The sequence below is a fragment of the Olea europaea genome, chromosome 21 (assembly GCF_002742605.1).
Source record: "Olea europaea var. sylvestris chromosome 21, O_europaea_v1, whole genome shotgun sequence".
In the NCBI taxonomy this organism is placed as follows: domain Eukaryota; kingdom Viridiplantae; phylum Streptophyta; class Magnoliopsida; order Lamiales; family Oleaceae; genus Olea; species Olea europaea.
In genome coordinates, this window is record NC_036257.1 from 10,413,281 (window position 1) to 10,438,285 (window position 25,005).

The window sequence follows — 25,005 nt, forward strand, 5'->3', positions numbered from 1 at the left end:
AAATTTTATTTTAATTAAGGAAGTTCAAGACCCCAATGAAAGACATTTGAATTATTACGTGAAAAGTGACCCCAATCCCAACGTTCCACATAAATGCCACATTTTTCATCACTTGAACATTTTCTCTCAAATTAATTGTTTTTTTCACATTTTATATTTAAAATATAAGCAACCTTTTGAACCCCATTATTTGTAAATTATAATGAGATAAATAATATTTTTTTGAAAAATGAGTGATTAAAAATTTTTTAATTTACGTATAATATTATTTTATTAAAAATTATATAATTAAAAATAGGAGAAAAATTTAATTCAATGTAATAAAAAATAATAGGCTCAAACGAGGGCTAAATATCTAACAATTTACTCTTGTAAATTTGTAATATTGACGAGTGTCAGAACTTTCTTGGAGCAAAATCTGGTAGAATTTTCATGTCAATCATTTATATTCATTGGATCAAACTAAACTGTCATATCTTTTAATCAATACGTAAGTATTAATTTATCTCTTGTGGGTCGACGTCAATCAAATTAAAACAAATTATAACCAACTACCAAACATGGAAATTGTTGAGGGAAGTGTCTTCCTCCGTCAGTTTGATACCGAAATAAATATCAATTTATAAAAATCTTACATTTTTCCCCTTAATAAAAATTGGCCATGAAACTCAAATCTTAACATGAAATCAAAATCCTTATGTGAATTTCAAGATTAGTATACTCAAATGAACCATCAGAGGAGACCTATTAAGGAATGTGTTATCTCACTTGATTTAATATCGAAATAATTATCAATTTATAAAAATCTTGGAGTTCTCCACTTGACAAGATAAGATCTTATTAAGATGAATCTCGAGTCTTAAGATAAGTCTTAAACGCCGAGGACGAAGATCGATAGAAATTCATACTAAACTGAAGCATAGCACTGTCGTAGAATCCAGTTTATTTAACAATAAAAGAAGAATCATAACAGAGAATCACAACACTGCTAGTAAATTAAAGAAAATTCAATCCACTTATTTCATAGCAGCCGATCCATTTCACACCAGATCTTGGAGCCGACAACAGTGCTCTTTTAGCATAATATTTACAAGATGATGATCATATTCAAAGACAGATAATTAAAAAACCCAGTAATTAATTAGCATAAAACCATGGAAGTTGCTATCAAGCCTGAGCAAGTAAAGACACTATTTACAGAACACCCATCTCTCTCGTCAACATCTCAACGGTGTTTGCTCCTAGTCTCCCCACTGTAGAGCCTGTATTGTATAAAATAAATTCATCTTAGCATCTTCTAAAAGAAGATAGAACAAAATTTTAAAGAATCCCCATTTTTTTTTTTTTTTTTAATTTATCGTGCAGTTGTTAGTGTATATAAGCAAGTCTTGAACTTCAGGAATGGAAAAAATACTTACGTACCAGTCATAAACAGTGGGAGAGTTAGGCTGGGGTCTGTCAAAGTAATCAGCCCCAATACTCCTCGTAGCGAGGTTGCTACCAGGATGAAACACGCTCCTCCATACATTTTCTTTACGCGCCGCCGTTGGCGACGGAGTAGTAGGTGTCACAGGCGTTGCCGGTGACCCAGGACTGGCCGGCATCGATATAGACCTCTGGTACTTGCTACTACCCTCTCCTCCGACATCTAAACAAACAAAATATACAAAAATCACTTGTTAATTAGTACAAAAAGGAGCTAGACTTCGTGTGCATGCATGTATAGGAGAAAGAAAAAGACACAACCTTTGATGATCAAGGGCTTGGTGAAGGTTTTCTTGAGGTGTTCCAGGCCGCGGTCGGGCTGAGGCCCGGCAACGACGTCGTCCCAGAGTTGATCTAGCAGAACCATTGTTGCTTTCCCTTCAATGAACTCTGCCTAGCCAGATTAAATAGAGGGTTGATGGTAAATCTGCTAGAGTCACAATAGAGTCAACAAAATTCGAATTCAATATTTCCCAACTATTTAATTCTATTTCCAGTACAGAAAATGGTATCTTTGTGAGTGAATTAAAGATAACAAGAGTGGCGTGTGGAAAACTAATGGTGGAAATAAAGGAAACCTAAGTGGATAAGGATAATGACTAGGAACATGTGGGGCCCATTAATAATATCTCTGGAACCGATTTCATTTTTGTCCGGTTCTTTTAAAACAATGGGCCAATTTCCCCATACGTTCACAACCTTCGATAAGTGTGACAGTTTTGTCCCACATCTTTTATTTGTGACATCCATGTCTCTGACATTTTAACATTGAGAGGGAGATAAAAATATATAGTCCATGTTTGATTCTTATTTTTCAAAAACTTATTTTTTAAATAAATTTATTTTCAATCACACTTTTTAAAGAAAATTATTTTACACGTAAATAAAAAAATTTCTCTATACCTTTTAATCACACATTTTTCAAAAAGAAAATAATATTACAAAATTTATTCTTTCAAAAAAGGGGATCAAATCAAATAAATCCTTATTCAGACTTTAGTTTAAATACTCATATGACTTGCACATTGTGTGTTATTAAAAGGATAAGATTATTCAAAAATGATTTTATTTATTCCTAGAGCAAAACAATAATTGTCCAACTTACGTTAAACGTTACTCTTTTTTAGACAATATGCCATTTCAAACAGATATTACGTGCATATTATATATATACAGGCATTTTTAGAAAGGTGGGGATATTGTTCTGTAGTAGGATTTCAAAAATAAAAAATAAAAATTTAAAAGATTAATTTTCTTACTTACACATGTGAGTCCCACTGACGCTAGCACCTTTTTTAGTACTCCTTACAATATTAAATGTTCGACAAATAAAAGGCTAGGGAGATTGCAGCAGCCACGCTTATAATTCGACCCCTTCAAAGAAATTTACTCTGAAAATTGGGAGTGGTTGGGGGATTCACCTTTCACATCGATTTAATTAATAAGAATAGTCATTATTGTTGATGTGATTTTCTTGATACCGATGGGATTTGAATTATTACACACTTAACAGTGTCTAAAATGAGGTTAGGTTGTGTTTGTAACTAGGGTTAGAGAGTGTACAATTATGAGGATTACAGCTTGTATTAGGAGTTAATTAATGGAAATTATTGTGTTGAGATGGGCCACAAAAATATAACAGGGATGGCCCATTTATACAAGAGTTTGGACTTTCTTGTATGATGGGCTAAGAAGTCCATAAAAAGGTCCATATTTGGTAATGTCAATATGCCAAAATGCTCGATAATAACTTATTGAAATATCTCAATTTATCAGGAGTTCCATTTCTCACTAGTTTCATGTCAAATGCTCAAAACAGAAGTAGCTATGATTTCCGATGTAACTTTCATGTTTATTACCCTACATTTTCACTGTACAAAATTATTCCATCTAACACTACCAAACACGATATATTACTAATAACTATAGGAACGTTCAATTCCTGCTATTTTCAGCTAATTAAAGTAATTGATTATGAAATGCAAGATAATGGTAATGCATTGATGTCTCACCACGAATGAAATTCTGCCTCCCATTTTTGTCATTTTACATTGTAGATTGAATACAAATATTGTGTATTAGGACGGCTAAATTTTGTCCCTGATTTGGATAAAAATTAAATTATAATAAATTTTAACTCTTGTTTGATTTAGATAAAAATAATATTTTTAATAAATTTTGATGAAAATTGATAAAATTTGTTGTTAAAAAATTGCAAGTCTCTTGAAACATATAATTAAAACTAATTGGTGACTTCAACTCAAATTTTAACCAAACAGGTGTTTAGTAAAGATTGGTAAAATGCGTAGTTAAGAACTTAATAAAAGTTGTGAATTTCATAAAATATGTGGTTGAAAGTGAATTAGGAAAAAAAAAGTTCTAAAAAAACTGGACTCGAGGCCAGAGCTCAGTTTTTCCCAGAAAGTAAGAGGCGGATAAGTAAAAATAAAATGCATTGGTGCATTCACCTGATCAAGCAGAAGTTGATAAAGGATGAAAATGACTGGGTAAATGTGTTAAACAATAACACCCAAATCTTCAAGTTGCTTTCGGAGTACAAAATGTCAAAACTACCTCGTACGTATCATCTAATTAAGGAAATTTTGGCACGCATGCCAAAAGGTCCAAATTGCCCTTACAACAAACTGTCCATTGACCAATAATACATCATCATCCATGCAAGTTCTTTCATATCCATTAGTAACAAATTCGGCCAATCCAAAATACAATGCCGGAGAAATTAACTACAAACTACACATGAAAGAAGAAAGAATCTCAAGTTAGCACAGCAAAGTGGTAAAATACAAATACACAGATACAAGAAGCCAAGTACGAATCCCAAATTGCACCCTATCGATGTCCCCAAGTTTCTCATATAAAAGCTCAGAAATCAGGTAAAATAATCAGTCACAAGATCCATTGCAACCACGATGTCAAACAAAATGGCCCCGGACGTAGCTGCAGATATTGCCTCAAGTGAATCACTCTCTTTTGCAGGCCTTGTGTGCATTCAAGACCAACACCCACCAAATCAATTGACGAAATCACTTCCATTGCCTCTTCCCATACCGGCTGCCAAAATGCAGAACAATGAACCTGAGTTTGAATTTGGGCGTTCCAAGTCAAGCTCAAAACTTGGGAATTTAATCAATGACTTTTCAACTGATAAGTCGTTTTCTGATAGTCAGGTTCTGCCACAGGTGAAAGTCCATGCAAATCAATCTCAAGTTTCAAACCGCGTAGACTTAGAAGCTATGTTGTCACCAATTCAAAGCCATAGAAGATCAGATGTAAACCAGTCGAAGTTCAGAAATTCCAATAAGAAACAAATTATGGAAGTAAAATATAAAACAAATGAGAAGTGCCCCTCGAGACAATCATTTAGCCAAAGGTTTTTCCAGTCATTTGCCACCCCGTGCAGAGACTGCCGAGTTGTTCGACCAGCACCATCCATGAAAGAACCTGCATTGCAATGAGGAAATATACAATGATTCCATGCCTTTGTTTCACTCGCTGTATTGATTCTGCACTCTCTTAATACCATTTGACCTTTTAAATTTTTTCAAGCATAGTCTACAGAGATAAGAGTTCACCTGCGGTTCATTTCAGCTTGAATTTCGTCAAAAGGAACTTCATTACTCGAATAACTGAATGTCAGAACCATATAATCCATCAAAATATTCAGCTGTTAGTTCTGATGTATCATTTTTTATTTACAACTTATAATCAATATGAGCATAGTCAAAATTCCCTCTCTTTGTCAGAAGCAAGCTACTACAGAACTAAACCAGGTTATATGTCTAGATATATACTTTTGTTGAGTACTCCAAAAGCATTGGAATGAATGGCCAAGAAAAGGTAGACATGTCTTTATTGTAAATATGTCTTTACACATTATTTTTGTTACGATTAGCCGCTATCCCATATTACCTAGAGCAAATATAACATGAATTTTTAAAATTGAAAGCAAGAACACATAGTTTATAGTAATTCATTCTCAATCGAGAGCTAGGTCCATTAGATGCTGCACATCCAATAATATTTAATCACGTTATGATTTATGCTAAATAATGAGGATACTTCTTGATACATTAAAAAGGAAAACTATGAATCTGAATGTTGCGGAAATAGATCCCATAGGACACTAAATAGGTACTCTATTCAATTACGGAGTTTCTCAACATCCCAAAACTCAAGTCTATATGGGGTCGATGAGCAAGTTCAGAATCGGAGATTTTGACATTTAATCTTNTCTCTCTTTTCTTTTTCACCCCAAGGAATAAGTAACTGCAGCAAGCTCTGCTGGGAAAATCGACTCTAGAAAGTGCCAAACAATTATGATATCCATTTTTAAAAGGAAAAAGAAATAAATCTCGTGCAATCTGATGCTTCCTTTTATATGAAGCAAAATGATGCAGCACCAACTGGAAAATTAGTATAGAAATAAAACAGGTCTATAAGGGAGTGGGAATTAAGGGGGAGAATGGGGGAAGAAGAAGATTCAACAGAAAAGAGGAAGAAAGTAGGACGAAATTTGGAGTGTTGTAGAGAAATTACCCAAATTTCGGCTCTGATACCAAATTTGATGCGGGATAAAATAAGAAAACACAAAAAAGAGGGGGAAAACCAGAGAGAAGGGGAGGAGATTCCGGAGAAGAAGCAGAAATTCAGAGGGAAAGGCAAAGGAAGGAGACGCCACAACCAATCTCAATTCATTATAATCATTAAACTGTCCCGACTAAACAACAAATCAAATATAAATAGCAAAACAAAACCCTAAAGGTAAAGGACTTAGGCCATACCCATTATAAAAGCCCAATAATAAAACATAAATAACAATCCAAATGAAAACATAAAATAATAAATGAATATCCGCATCAACTCTCTCGAGGTAGAAGAAAACTCAACCCCGTCGAGTGGATAGATCACAAGAGGCTACAGTCAATTTGATACCAAAAATACTTCAAGTCATGCCATGGGAAACGATCTTAATAACAAACTAATCTTAATAACAAACTAAGTATCGAAATTCCATTATCGATAGTAATGAAAACTGTAGCTTATTTCCAAAAATGCGATCTAACCAAGGGGGACGGTCTTTTCTTCTAACCAAATATTGATACTGGACTCCAAATAACCAATACTCATGCACCTCATCTCCAAAATTTTCACATGATTGTACATAATGAGTTGCAAAAGAAGCACGTTGATCTACCCAAGAAACAAGAAAGCACTGAATATCTCTATCATTGGTCAATACGATCTGATCATCTAAAATAACACCAATCTCTTCTTTGTGTGCTGTGATAGATGGTATTGGAGTAGATATAGCAAAAGATTCAATGTTGGAATTCCCATGTAGAGGTACAAAATGATCATCAGAGGGGTTAAAATAGCCTTTGTAAGCAACGAAGTCCTTAATAATTAAAATAGAGTAGTGGCTAAAATGTGATAAAAGATCAATGACACGTATGTTTGAAACAACATGCTTTAAAATTTCATAAGGACCAGTACTACAAGCTTGCAATATAACATAATCCTCAATATTAAATTCAAAATTTCGCTCATGCAAATCAACTGAAAGTTTATATAATTCATTACTTGCTTCAAGTTGTTTATTGATCTCAATATGTAAGTTATGAAGATGTGATACAACTACCTCAATTGGCATAGACACATTAGTATGTGAGGACACGGGAATAAGGTTTAAAGTTTTCCTAAGTTCATAAACATGAATAACATCAAAGGAACTCGTATTTATAGACCGATTCACAAAATTGTTATATGTAATTTGCATTGTTGGGAGGATCAAATCCTAATGCCCAATATTTTCCTTGAAAAGGACATGATTACATAAATCATCAATACCTCTGGGTTGGATAAGAGTATGACATAACATTTGACTGAGAGGTATCGAGAACAAGAGGTACAATATCTGGATTCATCGGAAAAATCCGAATACTATCTAAGGGGATGTTCTCACTATCATCAAAGTCATCAAATTCTTCAAATTTAGGTTCATAGATTTGATCTTCTAATCATTCATCTCTTATATTCTTTTGTTCTTCAATGACTAAGGCTCAGCTAGAACATTCAGAAGAGATGTAGCCAAAGTCCTTACAATTGAAGTACTGCAAGTGAGAAGAAGCCCTTGGAATTTTAGAAATTTTACCCTTATTTTCCAACATAGGAGGAATATTAGACGGGAAAGGTCTTTTGATAGACTTAAGAGGAGGCAGCGATGACGAGATTGGTGGACGATGGTGATCGCGATTTTCATATAGAGTACTAATAAGTAGCTCATAATCTCAGCGTCAAAAGTAAGCGTGATTAAGAATAGTGACGCTTCAAAAGAAAAGCTCACGCCTAAGTTCATCTTTTAGACCTTGTATAAACCTACTCAAAGTCAAGGCCTTATCCTCAATGACATGACGTTTCATTCGAAATTCCTCAAATTGAGTAATGCACTCAGTTACTAGCCAATTCCCTTGTGTAAGGATGTGTTTCATCGAGTAAAAATTTCATGATCTAAGTAACCATCGAAAGTATTAATCTCTAAAGAAATGCTCCTTATGACGAGGAAGAGAATGAGTACCATGACGACTATGGCCTCGTTCTCGCTCACGAACTTGATCTCTATCCTGGCAATCGTGTTGAAAATATTTTTGATCACCTTGTCGACGAGTATATTATCTATTGTGGGACAATTCAAAATTATTAACATTAGTCGAATGAGGGATTTACTTAAAATTATTCAGACTAGCAGCTAGATCTTAGCTTTTTCCACAAGTAGCAGCCATTTTTGGTTTGGATAGCTGCAAATTGAGTTTGTAAATGTTGCTGGCTAGTGACAAGTTGAGCTACTTGTCTAGTGAATGCATCAATTTGTGAATGATCCATGTTTAGGTACTGAAACTAGAAGTGACAAGATGACCAGTCAACCACTATACGTGCACTGTATTAGCAATTAAATGACGTGCAATAGAGAGATCAATGAACAATAAGTGCAAGCAATGGAAAATAACAACTTGAACCCCTTTTCTTTTCTTTTCTTTTTTTTTTTAAATTTTAAATTTTGGAATCAAATAAATCCAAATACGACAAGCTAATACTGCTGGTACATGTAAAACAGCAAAGCAATAAGTCAAACACTAATCAAATTCTCCAATCACGTTGATGAGTAGGGAACAATGAGAAGTCAATTCGTTCAATAATTCCAATCAAGTGGGGTTAAGGCTAAAATTATCAAATAACAGCAACACAAAGAGTTTAATTGGTGCAATTTAAAATGAAGCAGTAGTAGAAACCAAAAATAAATAGGTTCAAGGACTCCCTGTTGTATAGTTGCACTGGCGGTGCCCACGAAAGCTTGAAGTTGCTGGCGATGTACTCACGAAACTGGAAGGGTCAAGCTGTGTTCCAATTGGGATCTTCACGTTGGCACGTTGTGAAATATTGTGGTGGAATACTCTTGAGCAATGTAGGTGGCATGGACTAGCGGCAATATGAGCAGCAACTGGTGATTTGCTGGAACTTTGGTCAGTCTTCAAGATTTTCATCCACAAGAAGTATAGTCCAGAAATTGAATGACGTTGCAGTAACTAGTAACAGGTAGTGTTGGCGGTGTGAAATTAAAACTGAGTGTCGGTGAACATGGAGGTTAATGGTGGTAGTGACTGATGAATTTGTGGGTTGGCGGAAAGTTTGCTGACTGTGGGTTGTTCTCTCACGAAGGATGTGGTGGTGGACGTTGGCCTATGCAGTGTGACATCGATTGGTGTAGCACTAGAGAGGCTTATGGTGGTTGGGTGAGTTGAAGGGTCCACGGTTGCGTGATGACGACAACGGATGACGTAGGTAGTGGTGACCATGGATATAGAGGTGGTGGTGTGTGCGATTGGGGGATTTGTAGATTTTAGTGGAGGTGGCGCTGGTGATAGCGCTAAAGACGAGTCACAAGGTTGAAGACGAGATGATGGATTGTAGGAAAAATGGGCTCGAAGAAGATGAAAGAATTGGGCTGGATTGGTCTTGTATGGGTAATAGGTAATGTGGGCTAGGTAAATGTTGTATGTAATGGACTAAGGTTGAGTGAATTGGGTTTGGCTTGGGCTAGTGGTGGATTTTGGGTCAGGTTGGAGTTGGGATTATTTTATATGTGAAATGGATTGGGATATATGGGCTGAATGTGAGTAAAGGGCTGCTGGACTTATCTATGTGATTAGAAGATAGAAGGTGGGCTACTACGTGAAAAATGACTTTTGGGCAGCTTGAATATTACTGGGTGCCACGCGTTTTATATAACGTGATTTTATACCGCAAGCGCACGGTGTCAAGTTTTGTAGTATATTAAAGAATTGAAAAGTGTCGAACCCACAGGGATTGATATTCGAGTTCCACTGAGTACTATAATTGTGTCCGCGTTTACTTTATCTAGACAATCGAGTGTTAAATTAATATTTGATTTCTAAATTAGCGTCAATGAATTAAATAGTGCAATAAAAGTGAGGCAATTTCTAAAGATTAAATCAAATTTACGTAATGTCTAGGGAATGATTTCACCATATTCTCGACATAATTCTCAATCCCTATAGATATTTCTATCAAATATTTCCCAAATTCATAGGCAAGAATCCTAAATTAATTCTATTTCCCCCTCTCGAGCGTCAAATTTAGAACATCAATTCATTCAATTGGTGATCAGGCAAAAGAAAGCATTAAGCAAGAACAATAAAAATTCAATTCTGGAAAATTAAATAGAAATACTATAAAGAAATCGAATCATGTCTCAAATAGGCTACATCAAACCCTAGATTTAATAACTTAGTTCATGATTGAAAAGAAGAACATGATAAAACACAAATTAAATTTCATGAAGAAGAGAAAGATAAGAAAAAACTCAGGTTGTTGCTCTATTTCTCCATCTTGTGGCTTGATTCTCAGTTTTTCTTCTTCTTCTTCTCCAAAATCGATTCGATCTTCTCTCAATTAGTGTATCCCCTTGCCTCCTTTCTTCAGCCGTCCAACCCCTTTTCCTGTTCTTTTGCTGAGTATTTATATTTTCTAAGGGTCCTCAAGGGTTAGGGTGTGATTTTTGGGCCGAAAAAATACTTAAAAACCCGGATTTTACTGTTTTGGAAACGGGCGCCATGGCGCCCGGGTCTGGCGCCGTGGCGCCCAGGTCTCTGCTCCTTTTTTTTCCTTCATGGGCGCCATGGCGCCCAGGTCTGGCGCCGTGGCGCCCGTTGTTCTGCTTCTTTTGTTTTTTTTTTTCTTCCTTGGGCGCCAAGTTTGGCGCCCAGGCTTCTGTTTGCTTTTTCTTCTCTTTGTTTTTCCAAGCCTATTTCCCACTCCAATCTTATTCAATACTTGCTTATTCATGCTCCATTTCATTGATCATCATTTTTCCTCATCACCGGCTCCCAATAGTGATATTTTCTTGAGAATTGTCCAAACTGCAAAACAACACTAACACACACATCAAAACGTTCAAAAATGCTCAAGAACACATCAAAAAACTCGATTTAGAAGCTTTAGTTTAATGAGTGGATTACACTCATCACTGGGCTTTGTAAGAATTGGGAAGGTGGGTTAGGGTTTATTGTTGGTGTTATATGGTGCCAATTTGTGATGAAAATGGCAAGGATGAACAACACAAGTGAATTGAAATTGCAGTAGATCTTTAATGATTTTTTTTTGCAGAAACTGACCAAAATACTAAAAACCGATTTTTTTCCGGGTGTGAATAGTAACTCTCCTTTTTTTCATCCTTTTTTCTCACAAAGAAAATTGAAAGAATGAAAAGTGCTACTCTTACGCTAAATATTTTCACTTGTGCTATTCCAACAAATTTTGGGAAGAAAATAGAAAGAAATTTTGGATTATGAGAAAAAATTTACCCAAGGTTCGGCTCTGATACCAAATTTGATGCAGCACCAACTTGAAAAATTAATGTAGAAATAAAACAGATCTATAAGAGAGTGGGAATTAATGGGGAGAATGGGGGAAGAAGAAGATTCAACAGAAAAAGAGGAAGAAAGTAGGATGAAATTTGGAGTATAGGAGAGAAATTATCCAAGTTTCGAGTCTAATACTAAATTTGATGCAAGATAAAATAATAAAACAGCAAGAAAGGGGGAAAACCAGAGAGAAAGAGGGGGAAGAATCCAGAGACGAAGCAGAAATTCAGAGGGAAAGGGGAAGGGAAAGAAAGGAGACGCCACAATCAATCTCAATTCATCATAATTATCAAACTGTCCCAACTAAACAACAAATCAAATATAAATAGTAAAACAAAATCCTAAAGGTAAAGGGCTTGGGCCATACCCATTATACAAGCCCAATAATAGAACATAAATAATAGTCCAAATGGAAACATAAAATAATAAATGGAAGTCCGCATCACAAAAAGATTTGTCATAATTGGTTGGGAAAGAAAAGTTCCCAAAGTCCATAGTTGTATAATTTAAAATGACCGGGTACATGTGTTTAAACAAGAAAACTGAATTCATCAAGTTTCTTTCAGAGTATATGAAATGTTAAACCTTGTATATACACTCTACTCAAGGCATCTTTTGGCATGCATGCTATAAAACTTCCAAAGTGCCCTTGCAACAATCTACGCAAGGCGTCTTCATTCATGCAATGCAACTAGTGTGGATGCATGATAAATTCTTACCAAATCTATTTTCATTAAAAAAAAAAAAAAATCTTGAATTATGTCCAATAGCTACAAATCCGGCCAATAAAAAATGTAATGCTAGGGAAATTGACTACAAACTACACATGAAAAAAGAAAGAATCTCAAGTTAGCATAGCAAAAAGAGAAATGCAAATAACACAGATACAGCAAGCCATATAGGAAACACAAATTGCACCATCTCAATGTCCCCAAGTTCTACATATAAAAGCTCAGAAATCAGGCAAATACCTGTCACAGAAATCATTGCAACCAAGATGTCAAACAAAGGATGTCAAACAAAATGGCCCCAGACGTCACTGCAGATATTGCCTCGAGTAAATCACTCTCTTTTGGTGGCCTTGTATATATAAAAGACCAACACCCAACAAATCGACTGCGGAAATCACTTCCAAAACCCCTTCCCAAACCGGCAGCCAAAATGCAGAAAAAAGAACTGAGACTGAATTTTGATGCACTGAGTTGAGCTCAACAATTGGATATTAATCAACTAACTTTCAGCTGTAAATCATTTTCTGATGGTCAGGTCCTGCCACAGGTGAAAGTCCAGGTAAATCAATCTCAAGTTTCGAAGCACATAGATTTAGAAGCTATGTTGTCACCAATTCAAAGCCAAAGGAGAAGATCAGGTGTAAACCAGTCAAAGTTCAGAATTCCAGTAGGAAACAAATTACGGAAGTAAAAAAGGAAAACAACAAGACAATCATTTAGCCAAAGGCTTTTCCAGTCATATATACCAACCCATGCAGAGACTGATGCCGTTCAACCAAGATTATCCATGAAGAACATGCATTGCAAAGAGGAAATATACAATGATTCCATGCTTATTTCAATTCTTTGCATTGATTCAGCGCTTACATATCACCCTTTCACCTTTTTGTTTCTAATAAGCATAGTCTACAGAGAAGTTCACCTGCAGTTGATTTCAGCTTGAGTTTCCTCATAGGAAGTTGATTATTCGACTAACTGAACGTTCTGGATTCACAATTGCAAATCAACAAGAGCTTAGTCAAAATTCCCTCTTTTTCTGCAAAGTAAACTACCACAGAACTTATAAACCAGCTTATATGTCTAAATATATACTTCTTTTGGGTACCTCCAGACATTGGGATAATGGACAAAAAAGGTAGACATATCTTTGTTGTAAATACTTCTTTACACTTGATATTCGTTATGATTAATTGCTAATCCCATATGACCAAAGAGCAAAAATAAAACGAAACAGAGAAAACCTAAAGCAAGCAAAAACACATACTTATAGTGATTCATTCTCAATTGAGAGCTACATCCACTAAATGACAGTCATCCAAAAGTATTTAATCACGTTAAGATAAATGCTTAATAACAAGGATACTTCCTGATAGATTAAAAAGGAAATCTATTTATTGTAGTAAATAGATACAATACGACTCTTGAGAGGTATTCTCATTCAATTACGGTGTTTCTCCACATACCAAAAACCAAGTTTATATGGGGATGAAGAGCAAATTCAAAACTGATTATTTCAACATGAATCTTATCAGGAGCTTGTTTGCAGTTTCCATAATAATCTTGTCACAAATATTTTCCATTAGAAAATTTAGATGGTTTCCTTCATTTTGTCGTTGTGAAAGTGTTACCGGTCTAACCATTATTTAAGGTGTATACCCTGGTTAATGCTTACTAGGAAGCCTCAACCTAACATTTTCCATCCACTTCATTTGGTCTTTACTTTCATTATAAGAGTTATAACTCATTCACTTTGAATTGCTCTCTATTTTCTTTTTCACCCCAAGGAATAAGCAGCTGCATCAAGCTCTGTTGGAAAATCAACTAAAAAAGGACAAAAAAAGATATGATATCATTTTTGAAAAGAAAAGAGATAAAGCTTGTACAATATGATAATTCCTTTCAAATGGAGCAAGAAGATGTCATAAATTGGTTGGGAAAGAAAAGTTCCCAAATTCCATGTTATATCATTTAAAATGACTGGGTAAATGAGTTTAAACGAGAACACCTAATTCGAGAACACCTAATTCATCAAGTTTCTTTCAGAGTATAAAAACATTGAACATTTACATATCAGCTACTCGAGGCATTTTTTGACATGCATGGTAAAAGGCCCAAATTGCCCTTGCTGCAAACTATTCAGTGGTCAACAACCTATCTTCATCCATGCAATGCAACTAGTTTGGATGCATAATAAATTCTGATCAAATATGTTTTCTTATTAAAAAATGTAAATTATGTCCATCAAAAACAAATTCGGCAAATCTAAATTATAGTGCAGGGAAAATAAACTACAAAATACACATGAAAGAAGAAAGAATCTCAAGTTAGCACAGTAAAAGGGTTAATTATGTGAATGTTCACTGAACTATACCAAGTGCTACTACTTAATAACTGGTTTAAAAATGAATCTCAATGATCACTTAATTATGCATCATGTTACTCATCCATCACTCAAGCGGGAAAATCCATTAGGTTCAACAAACTGTGTCAACTTGAGGGGTGGATGACAATAAGGTGCATAATTTAGTAACCATTGAGATATAATTTTAAGTTTAGTTATTAAATAGTAACAATTAGTATAGTTCAGTCATCATTGGCATCCAATTTTAAGTTCAATTATTAAGTAGTAACAATTTTTTCCCTCAAATCGACCACTGTGAAAGAAGAAATAAAAAAAAAATGAAGGAAAAAAGAGTAAACTGAAAATTTAGAGTCCTATAAATTGAAAAAAAATAAATAAAAAAAATAGAACTTTTCAAAATTAGGCATCACACATTTCTGCAAAAGATTGAGTATTGTCCGGTGGCTATCTCATTTTCCACAAAATATAAAAAAATTAATTTTTTGAGGAATAATTAATTTTTTGGAAGTGGGGATCAAGATTTTTGCAAAATGTTATATTTTTTTTAAACCTTAGAATCAAAGGTTTCTAAAAAGATGTGGAATTGGATAAGTGAGATTTCTGCGAAGGATTGGATATTTGAAAGTGGTTCCAAATGGAAAAATTGATCTTTTGAAGAAATTTGTGATGCAAAATTATGAAAAGTTCTATTTTTCTTCTATTTATAGTCCCTTGATCTCGGTTTCCTCTTTTTTCCCCCCATTTTCTTCCTTCACATAGGTCAATTTGCTCAATTTGAGAAAAAATGTTACTACTTAATAATTAAATTTAAATTTGTATCTCAATAACTAAGCTATACTATTGTTACTACTTAATAATTGAAGTTAAAATTATTTTTCAATAGTCATTAAACTATGCACCGTGTTATCGTTCAAGTCGAGGTTGTTTATTGAACCTAAAGGATTTTTTACTTGAGTAATGGATGAGTAACACGGTGCATGATTCAATGATCATTGAGATAAGTTTTTAAGTCAGTTATTAAGTAGTAGCACTTAATATAGTTCAGTGACCATTCAAATAATTAACCTCATAATAAAAGGATAAGGTACAAATACGCAGATACAACAAACAAAAAATAATAATAATAATAATAATAATAATAAATAAATAAAATTGCATCTTATCAATGCCCCTGTTTTTCATATAAAACCCCAGAAATCAGGCAAAATACTTGTCACATAATCTATTGCAACCAAGATGCCAAGCAAAATTCACGTATGCCACTACAAATATTGCCTCAAGTGGATCGCTCTCTTTTACTGGCCTTGTATGCATTTAAGATCAACACCCATCAAATAAATTAAGGAAATGAGAAATGTAGATGATTGCATATCGTAAAGAGGAATTACTCACTAGGTTACGTCTACTAGTAGTCTAGTACTCACCAGATGTCACTGCTTATATAATACATTCTTTTTCTAGTGAAAACTACATTTTCTTATTAGCAATAATTCAAGTACCGTCAAAACCTCTCCTCATCCAAAAAAGGAAAAAAAATTGATGGTGTGATCCAAGGGAGGGATAAAAATTATCAAGAACTTGATGATTGGGGGACGAGAGATTGAGACAAAGATTCAAGCTTAATTCGAGCCCACAAGACCGTGCAAACACTTTTTCGAGCTATGGAGTCGATAGGGATGAGTGTAACAAGCCAAATAACAACTTACATGTTGGTCATGAAGGCAAAATCATATTTGATGCATTGGATTCAAGTTTCGAAAGATATATAGAAAAAACGAGTAGCATGGATTAAAACAGGCATAACTTCCAGCTCGAGTGTCGAATTTTCGCCCATGAGTGCAATCCGGAATCGTCACAAAATTCTACACAAGGAGAAAGATGTTTTAAAAATAAAGCTATTCGACTGTATAGCTTAAAAGCCGTGCGACTGCATACCCTTATACTGAGACAAAATTGAAGCCCAAGGAATGAATTATGCGATTGCACCTAATATAACTACGTGATCGCATAGTATAATTCTGGAAACGAATTTTTCAATTTTCGCGAAGTCTTTTATTTTTGTTAAAACTCTAATTTTTGCTAACTTTTGTATTCTTTAGGACTTTTATTCCGTTTTAAACTTTGTTTCAAAGTTTATTATTCTTCATTGTAAAAATAAAACTTTTGAAGAAATTTCTCAATAGGCAATTTGCTTCCAATTCTTTTGTTCTTGATTGAACAAATTATCGAACTTATCAAAATCATTATCTTGTAGCGTTCAAAATTGCCGGGTGAGATTCTTAAATCTTGTAATCAAGAGGTCAACATATCAATTGATTGTTGGTTGCTTGATTCAATATTTTTAGGTCAAATCCAAAACCTTGGTTTAACTGGCTTTCTTGAGGGTTCAATCCCGTTGTGAGTTTCGTAGCTATCGTTGCTATGCGAGTTCACATCGAATAAGGTGCATGTAGTTAGATTCAAGATTTTTATACCTTTCTTTTACCTAATTTATCCTTTACATAACTTTCACACTAACTTTGTTATGGTGTTACTTCAATTGAATAATATTTCCCAAGTTGCGGTGTTGATATACAAAGTAATTTTTTGCTTGCACATTTTTCCAATCAATAGTCGGTTGTTGCCTTCTAATTACCATCATATTGTTTTAGCCTCAAACTTTGTCAATTTTTCTAATTTTCATGCCGAGATTGCACAAATTATTTTACATCATTAAACTTATGAGCTTGCTTTAATGGGCAATATAGGCTTAAATACTCAATAGTGATTTTTATCCTTACGTGTTTCTTTAGCACGATTTCCTTAATACGTTAGAAAAAGTTTTGGAAAGCTCAAATACAAATAATCTATTTAATCGACCATCACACTTGAATGAAAATTATATTTTCAATATAGTAGAAGTATTTTCTTATTGGGACACATTGGAGCCTCCTATGTTGTAATCATTAGTTTTCGCATGTCAGTCTACAATGTTAGTCCCATGTGCTCCTCATTATGTAAAGCTGATTGATGTTTTCATGAATGCGTTGCCCATATTCTAGTTCCAGGAGTTTGCTATCAGTATTTGGTCAATAGGAAGAATCGTCCCCGTGGTATGAATTCATTGTATGTTGCAGTCACGAGTTTCATATAGATACTTGGTTAGAACAAAAGTTCAACCTCCTTGGAGAATAGAGCTGCAGATTGTTTAGCCGAATTCGAGTTCTCCCGGTCGACGAGGAATGATGAGACTTCTAGCAGAGAATATTACCATTAATAGATTTTTCCTACTTATTTATTAGTTGTTTGCTTTATATCCTATACAAAGGGAGCTTATGCATTGTAATTGTTAGATTTTAATATTGATATTTTCTCCCTCAAAGTCTCTCTATTCCCTCCCACTTCTTCTCTTTCTCTTCTCTTCTCTCTCCCTCTCTCCTTTCTCAGCCTCATTCTTATTCAACTGTTCTACATTGGGTTCATTTCAACTTTTGCGGACGCTCGTGTTTGGGGTAACAATGTGATACTAGGCATGTAATCACTAGTTACACTAATATTGAAGGAAATATGCAAAAGCCATCCAACAAATAATTTCATCCTAGTGTTAACCATGAACAAGCTGGAATTATTGGTAGAACACAACATGGAGGCAAAAATGTTATGCAAGGCAACAACAAGAGAATACAAATAAGATCTGATAAGACACAAGTTCCATTTACCTGGGCTAAAAGCAGCAATTTTAAAATCTTCTTGATCTTATTTCCTCTTCTCATATTGTATCAGTTCCTACAGAACCTTGAGGAAACATATTTTATGTTGGCCTTGTTTCTATCGTAAAAACTTGTCACTGCATTCAAAAAGGAAGGATATACCACTAACCACGCAGAGATGTGAGCAACGCTCATTGAGATATATAATTAACAAGCGATAAGAGATTAAAAACCACAACCAACAATTTATCATGAAGCTTGCAACACCAACGATCGATATGGACCATTAAATTCAACAACCATTAACAGGGTCAGGATAAAAAACTTCAGGTTTTGAGAGCAAGCAAACATCAGTCAATAATAGTCTCTACATCCGATAACTATAGAATGTCATATCCTAAACTTGACGAATGCAGAAAATTAAATGCAGTTCTCACAAAAACAATTCGCAGTGACTTCTTATGTAAGTTAGCACAGAAGTATTGCAACCTTCATTCTATTTGCAAAGTTAAGCATGTAACCAAAGATTGCTTAGTAAGCTCAATTAATTAGAGCATAAAAATAGAAATTAAAAATAGAAATTATAATTACTCCCATGTACAAAAGGGATTAAAGTTCTATCCATAAAACACGAAACCTCAAACAAATTTCAAGCATTTCATGAGTCCCAGCTAAGCCTTCAGACGAAGGCATGGTGGGCAAGCAAAGACAGGCCTGAAACTCCCAGTTTGGAGAAAATATAAGATAAGGTGCAAAGCCTAGCAAATCAGCCACGTCAAGATTTCCCATACTTATCAATATATCCCTGCAATAAAAATTCCCAAATGTCAAACACCGTCGGACACACTTGATGCATTAGTCTTTCTGAACATATAAAACCCGCGAAATTCTAGACACTAACCTCAACTAGCTTCGCAATTTTTGGCTGAGACACAGAAAGATATAAATTAATATTTTCATCCGTGCTAGGAATTTGGTCAGACTGCATTGTACTAAGAACCTTGTCAACTGCCTTCTTAACTATCAATTTATGAGCATCCCTGCTTAAAAGTCCCTCGCGCCAAGTTGGTTTCACCAATTCTTTTACAAATTCCACAAGTGCATTTTGAAAACTTTTCAAGGTTTTTGATACTTTCTGCACATGTCCATTTGTCTTCATGTCAATGTCATGTTCATTGTTTTGGCTAACTTCCTCTACTTTTGGTTCTGTCTTATTCCTTGACCCATCACCTTCCAGTCTAGAACCAGAGTTTGATGTAGACACTTTTTTGATATCTTTAACATGTACAGAATTCAAAAGGTTCTCATCTTCTTGTGAATTGTTCGACTGCAATTGTGTGTTCTTATTAGATGCCCTTTGATCAGAATAAGGAGATTTTAAGAGCCCATCTCCAACAACGGTTTGCTCAATGCTATGACGAATGGGATCGTATTGGTTTTCTTGAAATAATAACTTCTGGGTAATAGAATGCGATGGGCGGAAAGGAACAGACGGCTCCCAATCATCAGAAGATATATTAGTTTTGTAGCCATATGAGTGGTCTGCGTCGCTGAAAACATTGTTTTGAGAAAGACTTTTTGACTCGGAACCAGAAAATGACAAAGAGCTTCGCCGAAAAGAGGATGATAAAGAAACATGATGCTGCCTACTGCTTTCCAAAAGCTTCAGGGTCGGAAGTGCATCAGTATTCCAAGAGGATGAACTAAAAGAGAATGGTGGCCTAGAAAGAGAATAGCTTAAGCCTCGCGAGATATGGTCACGGGATAAAAACTGGCTTTTCTGATCAGTCGTTCCCTCTATACTTGTCCCATAAGAGGAGATTCCAGTGCTTCGATAATTATCAGATGATATGCTATAGCAACTAGAGAAATCTCCATGTAATGCGGTATTCCTATAATTTGAAGAACTGTACATGACCAGTGGAGAAGCATAATGGCTATACTTCTCGCTATTCAACTTCGGTTTTTCTCCACTTTCCTGTGTTGGAAAATGTGCCACAGAAGGAGCTGCAACAGCGAAATCATTCTCATCTCTCAGTAGTGCCTCTTGAATATACAACAAGAAATAATAATTTCCAGAGTTACCACAAAGAGTTGATTTTGAAATACCAAAAAACTTTATAAATTACCTTCCACAGCCAAAAATTCACTTTCTTTCTTCGCCGTTTCTAAATCTCCCTCCTTTATATGAAGGAATCTACAAGAATTTCCTTTGATGCACCACCCTTTGGCATGAAACTCACATATAATCCTTGGTCTTTTAGCCTCGGCACTAAACTCTGCAGTAGAGGACAAATGTCTAGGTCTAATCTGCGGAGCATCCAACCTGAAGAAGACTAAATGTGAGGATCTGATTCTAGCATGGAAGACTTAAAAATTAACTGTTAATGTAGGGTACAAGCAGAATCAACATTTTGGCAGTTTGACAGTTGGAATTCAGATAGTGGTTAAACCTCGATGACATTTGCTTTATGTTCTCAGCAGCCTCTACAGAAGTATGAACATTTTCCTCGATATTGTCAATGTTAACCTTCTTCCTTGAATTATCAACCACGGATAATGTAGCAATAAATCCAGCAGAAGATTTAGTATTTAATTCATTAATCCCCTCGCTGCCACACAAAGCTGTTTGATTGCTATCCTTTGAGGTTCTTTCTCCTGCAAGAACCCCATTATTATTAGTGTGGACTACTGATTTTTGTGACAAGAACCCAAGTACAACTAAAAAAAACTATGCTGTGATAGCAACAGATTATAACTTTTTTTTTCCCTGGAGAACCTTCGTATTACCACTTTATTTTATATTAAAAATCATTACCATTGTCACATGGTTCCTTCTTATGTCTTGTTTCACTTGACTCGGAAATTATGAAATTGCCACTACTTTCTTCTATGGTAAGGATCCCTTGTGGATTTGCAATCGGGATTCCTGGAGTCACAGAACCTGATGTTAAGTGCTCTTCATGCCCTTCAGGCTCCATAACTCGGCTAGAATCTACAAGGAAGAAACCCAAAAGAAAACTCAAAAGAGAGACCAGAAACAATACCTAAACAAAAATATTCGGATCCCTTCGGATTGACAATAGTGGTTTTAAAAAAAATCAGAGCTTGGAAAAGGATGCCTCCATGCACTTGTAACATTGAAGCAAACAAACGTCAAAAATTGAAATAATTCTAGAATGATTTATTCAATAACTTAGAGGGGTAATATTTCTTCACTTTTCCGTGAGAACCAAGAAGCCTAATTCAGGACAGTATATCTTGAGCCGTTCGGTAATGAAAATCATTTTCTACCAAACAAGGAGCAATTAGCCTTGTGAAGAAGTCCCGACAAACAGTGTATAGATGGATGAATTGTTTAATAGTATTAGAAGATGGGCTTGATACCAAATATTCAGATCATAACTCATATCATGAAGTATTACAGCAGGAAGATACTATCACATGATGTGAAAAGACAACGACGTTCTCTAACTTGCGTCAGAAACTATGTTTTATCAACCTTGGAAAACATTTTCAAATACACAACAAAAAAGCATTGCATGGTGGGTTAATCTATTAGTGCGACCATACACCTAAAATGGTCTGGTAACTAAAACAAGAAAGGAGAGAAATAAGAATGATTGAATCTAGATGAAAGAGCTAGTAGCTCAACACAAAGAACAAGATGGGTAGACGAATGTGGATGTACATTTATCCAACCAACACCAGGGTCAATCCTGGTCTTCGTCTGGATCCTCGATGACCCAGGCTTTAAGGATTAAAACGGTCATAACAATGTAGTGCTAAGATTGATCACAGTCTTCACCCAAATGCTCAACAACTCTAATGCAAAGAATCCAATTTATCCTTAACACTAAGGGTGCTCAATTCCCTTTCTTTGCTTGGATCCATAACTACCCCAGCCTGGGGGATCAAAATCATCCTAGCAATTTAACGCAAAAGTTTGCACCTTTTCGACCTGAAAAGATTGAGGCAATTTTAAGACTTGATATGGAGGAAACTAAGAAGCTCACACACGGATATATTTCATGCTTTTTAATATAGGGAATATGTTTATTTATTTTCTCTACAATTTTAAACTGATATGTTTTGCACTTTTAATCTAAGACACGGCACGTGATACGTTGGACAATTGCCCAAGATTGGCCCTACAATTGTTAAGGGTAGATTTCATATCGAATAAAGATGAAATATGTAGAAATATAAGTTGAATCTCAGGAGGATATCTAGCATCGAGAACAGTAGAAGGGTGTACCAAAAAGGATTGGGTCGCGTAGCATGAAAAGGGGTAGCGGGAGGATCCCGATTCAAACAAAGATGGAGGAACTAAAGAAAAACGGCCATCACAATAAACCATTTGTAAACCACCAGAAGTTAGAGGCGCTAAAAGACCTTAAAATGTATATAACAACAAATATTTGTAACTAAAATGTAAGTCTTAACTCAAATTACGCTTGCCACACAAAATTGTAGATGGCAGCAGCAACTATACAGACTGGACGATGAAAAAACCAGAGAAAGTTGTATTGCTCCAACACTCTTTACTTCCTTGATCTTCTTATCACTTTTCTCGGTTTATATAGTGCCCCTCTGATTTTTCCTGATGGAAACAGCTACAGGCACAATTTCAAAGGTGGCTGTAATTCATCCTTAAAGAACCAGCAACCCATATTCCTCTTCAAATAAGGAATCCGAGATTTTAGTCTTTCAGAATTTTCTCGATAGACACACAAATTATAGAGAGGTTGCTTGCTATTGTATTTCAAATGGTTGTACCAAGAGATGGATGAGGAATTATATGATAGAGAGTTGCCAATAATAGATGGTGAAGGAAGAAGAATGCAAATCCTAAAAGCCTTACGAAAATAGCTAAGAGAAACCATTAAAAACTTGGCCGGACGAGTACTTGTCGAAAATGAATTTGATCATGACTTTAGCCCGTTGATTAAATTTGCTCAAATACCAAGTGGAAATATGCTAGATCGATTTATGCCATAATAAATCCAATATATATTAGTATAATCATATCTACAGAATGAAAGGAAAAAAAATCACATTCCTACATTGATTCCTAGCTAGACTAGGATATAAGTTAGCTAGAAATATTTTCATAATCCCCTATTCTAACTAAAACATATACCTATAAAGGTTTAGGTTCCTCCTAATAAGTTGACCTTATGAATATTAAGTTTTAATATGATATCAAAAATCAGATAGCTCAAATGAGCAATTCGATCATCTAAAGCTCAAATGAGCATGTCTATTCCAATATTGGTATGCTCAAACAAGCAATCATCATCTTGTGGGCGCATGTTAAAATCTCACATAGAATAAAGCTGAAAACATTAACCAACATATAATGACTTAGGTTGATCCTCTTAATAAGACTAACATCAAATATAGAATCCCAAGTCTCAATAATACGTCCCCCCCTCCCCCCAAAATGTCTAAAATTTTGAAAATTTATTAAAAAAGGACACTTCATGAAGTTAAGTGTCTAAAGAGCATCAATGTTTGACACAACACTACATGATATACGTTGAGCATTGGACGTTGCCATAGTAGAAGTATTTGTGCTTCACATCATAGGAAGAAGCACCAAAAGTTGCAGTCATCTATAGTATTAGTTTCCATTAAAAAGTCAATGGGTTCCATGACAGAAGCAAGAAGTCCGAAAAGTTGACATATTTCATATGAGCATCTTATGTCCCTTGTAAATAACATCACTCTCGACTAAACTCAACCTTGAGGAGCAAGATACAAAGCAGTCGTTTGAGAATTTTTACTGGAATAATGAATTTCGCAAGCAAATTCACAAGTACCCAAAGTTCAAGATCAAATATTCTCCATGTAAGAAAGAACGATGCACTCTGCAATAAGGCTCAAAACACATAGAAACTAGTCTTTGATCAACAATCCAATCTCAATCGAATGTAGATTCTTATTATTTTTTCAAAATTTAAGCCTTTAGGGAATTTTTTTTTTCTTTTTTTTTTTTTTTTTTGTTTTATGATTGAAGTATTTTATAAAATTTGGGGATTGTTTTTGGTAGTTTTGTGATTTGAGCATTCTTATAGCATCTTTTATATTTTTCTTTGGGATTTGTATGGAAATCTTCCCTTTAGCTCTAAAAATTTTTTACGTTTGTTTTATTGCACAGCGATTTTGGTTACAGTTTATAAGAAAAACCACTAGGGTCAATTAGAAGAGGATCACTTGTTGAAGTATAAATAGTTTCTCCATTATCTAACTAGTTATCAATATTTTATGTGAAACAATGAGTCTAAATTCTTGATATTTTATGTGAGTCAACTAAGTGCGTAATCATGGTATTCACAAGTGAATCAACAAAGACTATGAAGTTGTTTGAATTCCATGTTTTCACATGTTCAGGCACGCTTTCCTGCATCATGATCCATCGTGCTATCTGTAACCATATCCCCTGAAATCCGTTCATCCTAATAGTTCGCAACTGAATGCCATGTCCTCAGGTCGCAAGTCCATTTCCAATGTAACGTGCAAGATACAACAGCAGTGAGCTCAAAAATGTGGAGACAAAGGGCCTATACGTTGAATGTAGAAAAGAACATGCAGCTTACATATTTGACACATGTCAATAATCCCTATACAAAGTTTTCCTTCGAGAATTATTAGAATCAGTAAATTACTTTAGCCTAGTGTCACTACCTTAGCCTAGTGTCACCAGAAATCTTTCATGACATCCATACATCTAAGGACTAACCTTCCAATTTGGAGTATCGCAAATATTATGCATA

At 35.0% G+C, this 25,005-nt stretch overlaps 2 protein-coding genes across 4 annotated transcripts; both read right to left on the bottom strand.

Moving 5' to 3' along the window:
• Nucleotides 1–926: 926 nt before the first annotated feature.
• On the bottom strand, nucleotides 927–2,030 carry LOC111370584 (auxin-repressed 12.5 kDa protein-like). 2 transcript variants are annotated; one of them, XM_022992370.1, is made up of 3 exons: nucleotides 1,747–2,030; nucleotides 1,423–1,648; nucleotides 927–1,262 (listed from the first exon to the last, which is right to left on the bottom strand). In XM_022992370.1, the coding sequence occupies exons 1-3, from the start codon at nucleotides 1,850–1,852 to the stop codon at nucleotides 1,226–1,228; spliced, it is 369 nt and encodes a 122-aa protein (XP_022848138.1). In that variant the 5' UTR covers nucleotides 1,853–2,030; the 3' UTR covers nucleotides 927–1,225. The 2 variants fall into 2 exon arrangements, with proteins under 2 accessions (XP_022848138.1, XP_022848139.1); XM_022992371.1 differs by having other exon boundaries at nucleotides 1,419–1,648.
• Nucleotides 2,031–4,796: 2,766 nt separating this feature from the next.
• Nucleotides 4,797–21,241, bottom strand: LOC111370585 (protein FRIGIDA-ESSENTIAL 1). 2 transcript variants are annotated; one of them, XM_022992372.1, is made up of 7 exons: nucleotides 21,045–21,241; nucleotides 20,680–20,884; nucleotides 20,356–20,552; nucleotides 19,128–20,272; nucleotides 18,236–19,031; nucleotides 12,416–12,713; nucleotides 4,797–4,947 (listed from the first exon to the last, which is right to left on the bottom strand). In XM_022992372.1, the coding sequence occupies exons 1-5, from the start codon at nucleotides 21,205–21,207 to the stop codon at nucleotides 19,002–19,004; spliced, it is 1,740 nt and encodes a 579-aa protein (XP_022848140.1). In that variant the 5' UTR covers nucleotides 21,208–21,241; the 3' UTR covers nucleotides 4,797–4,947; nucleotides 12,416–12,713; nucleotides 18,236–19,001. The 2 variants fall into 2 exon arrangements, with proteins under 2 accessions (XP_022848140.1, XP_022848142.1); XM_022992374.1 differs by lacking the exons at nucleotides 4,797–4,947; nucleotides 12,416–12,713 and having other exon boundaries at nucleotides 18,695–19,031; nucleotides 19,128–20,233; nucleotides 21,045–21,240.
• Nucleotides 21,242–25,005: the final 3,764 nt, after the last annotated feature.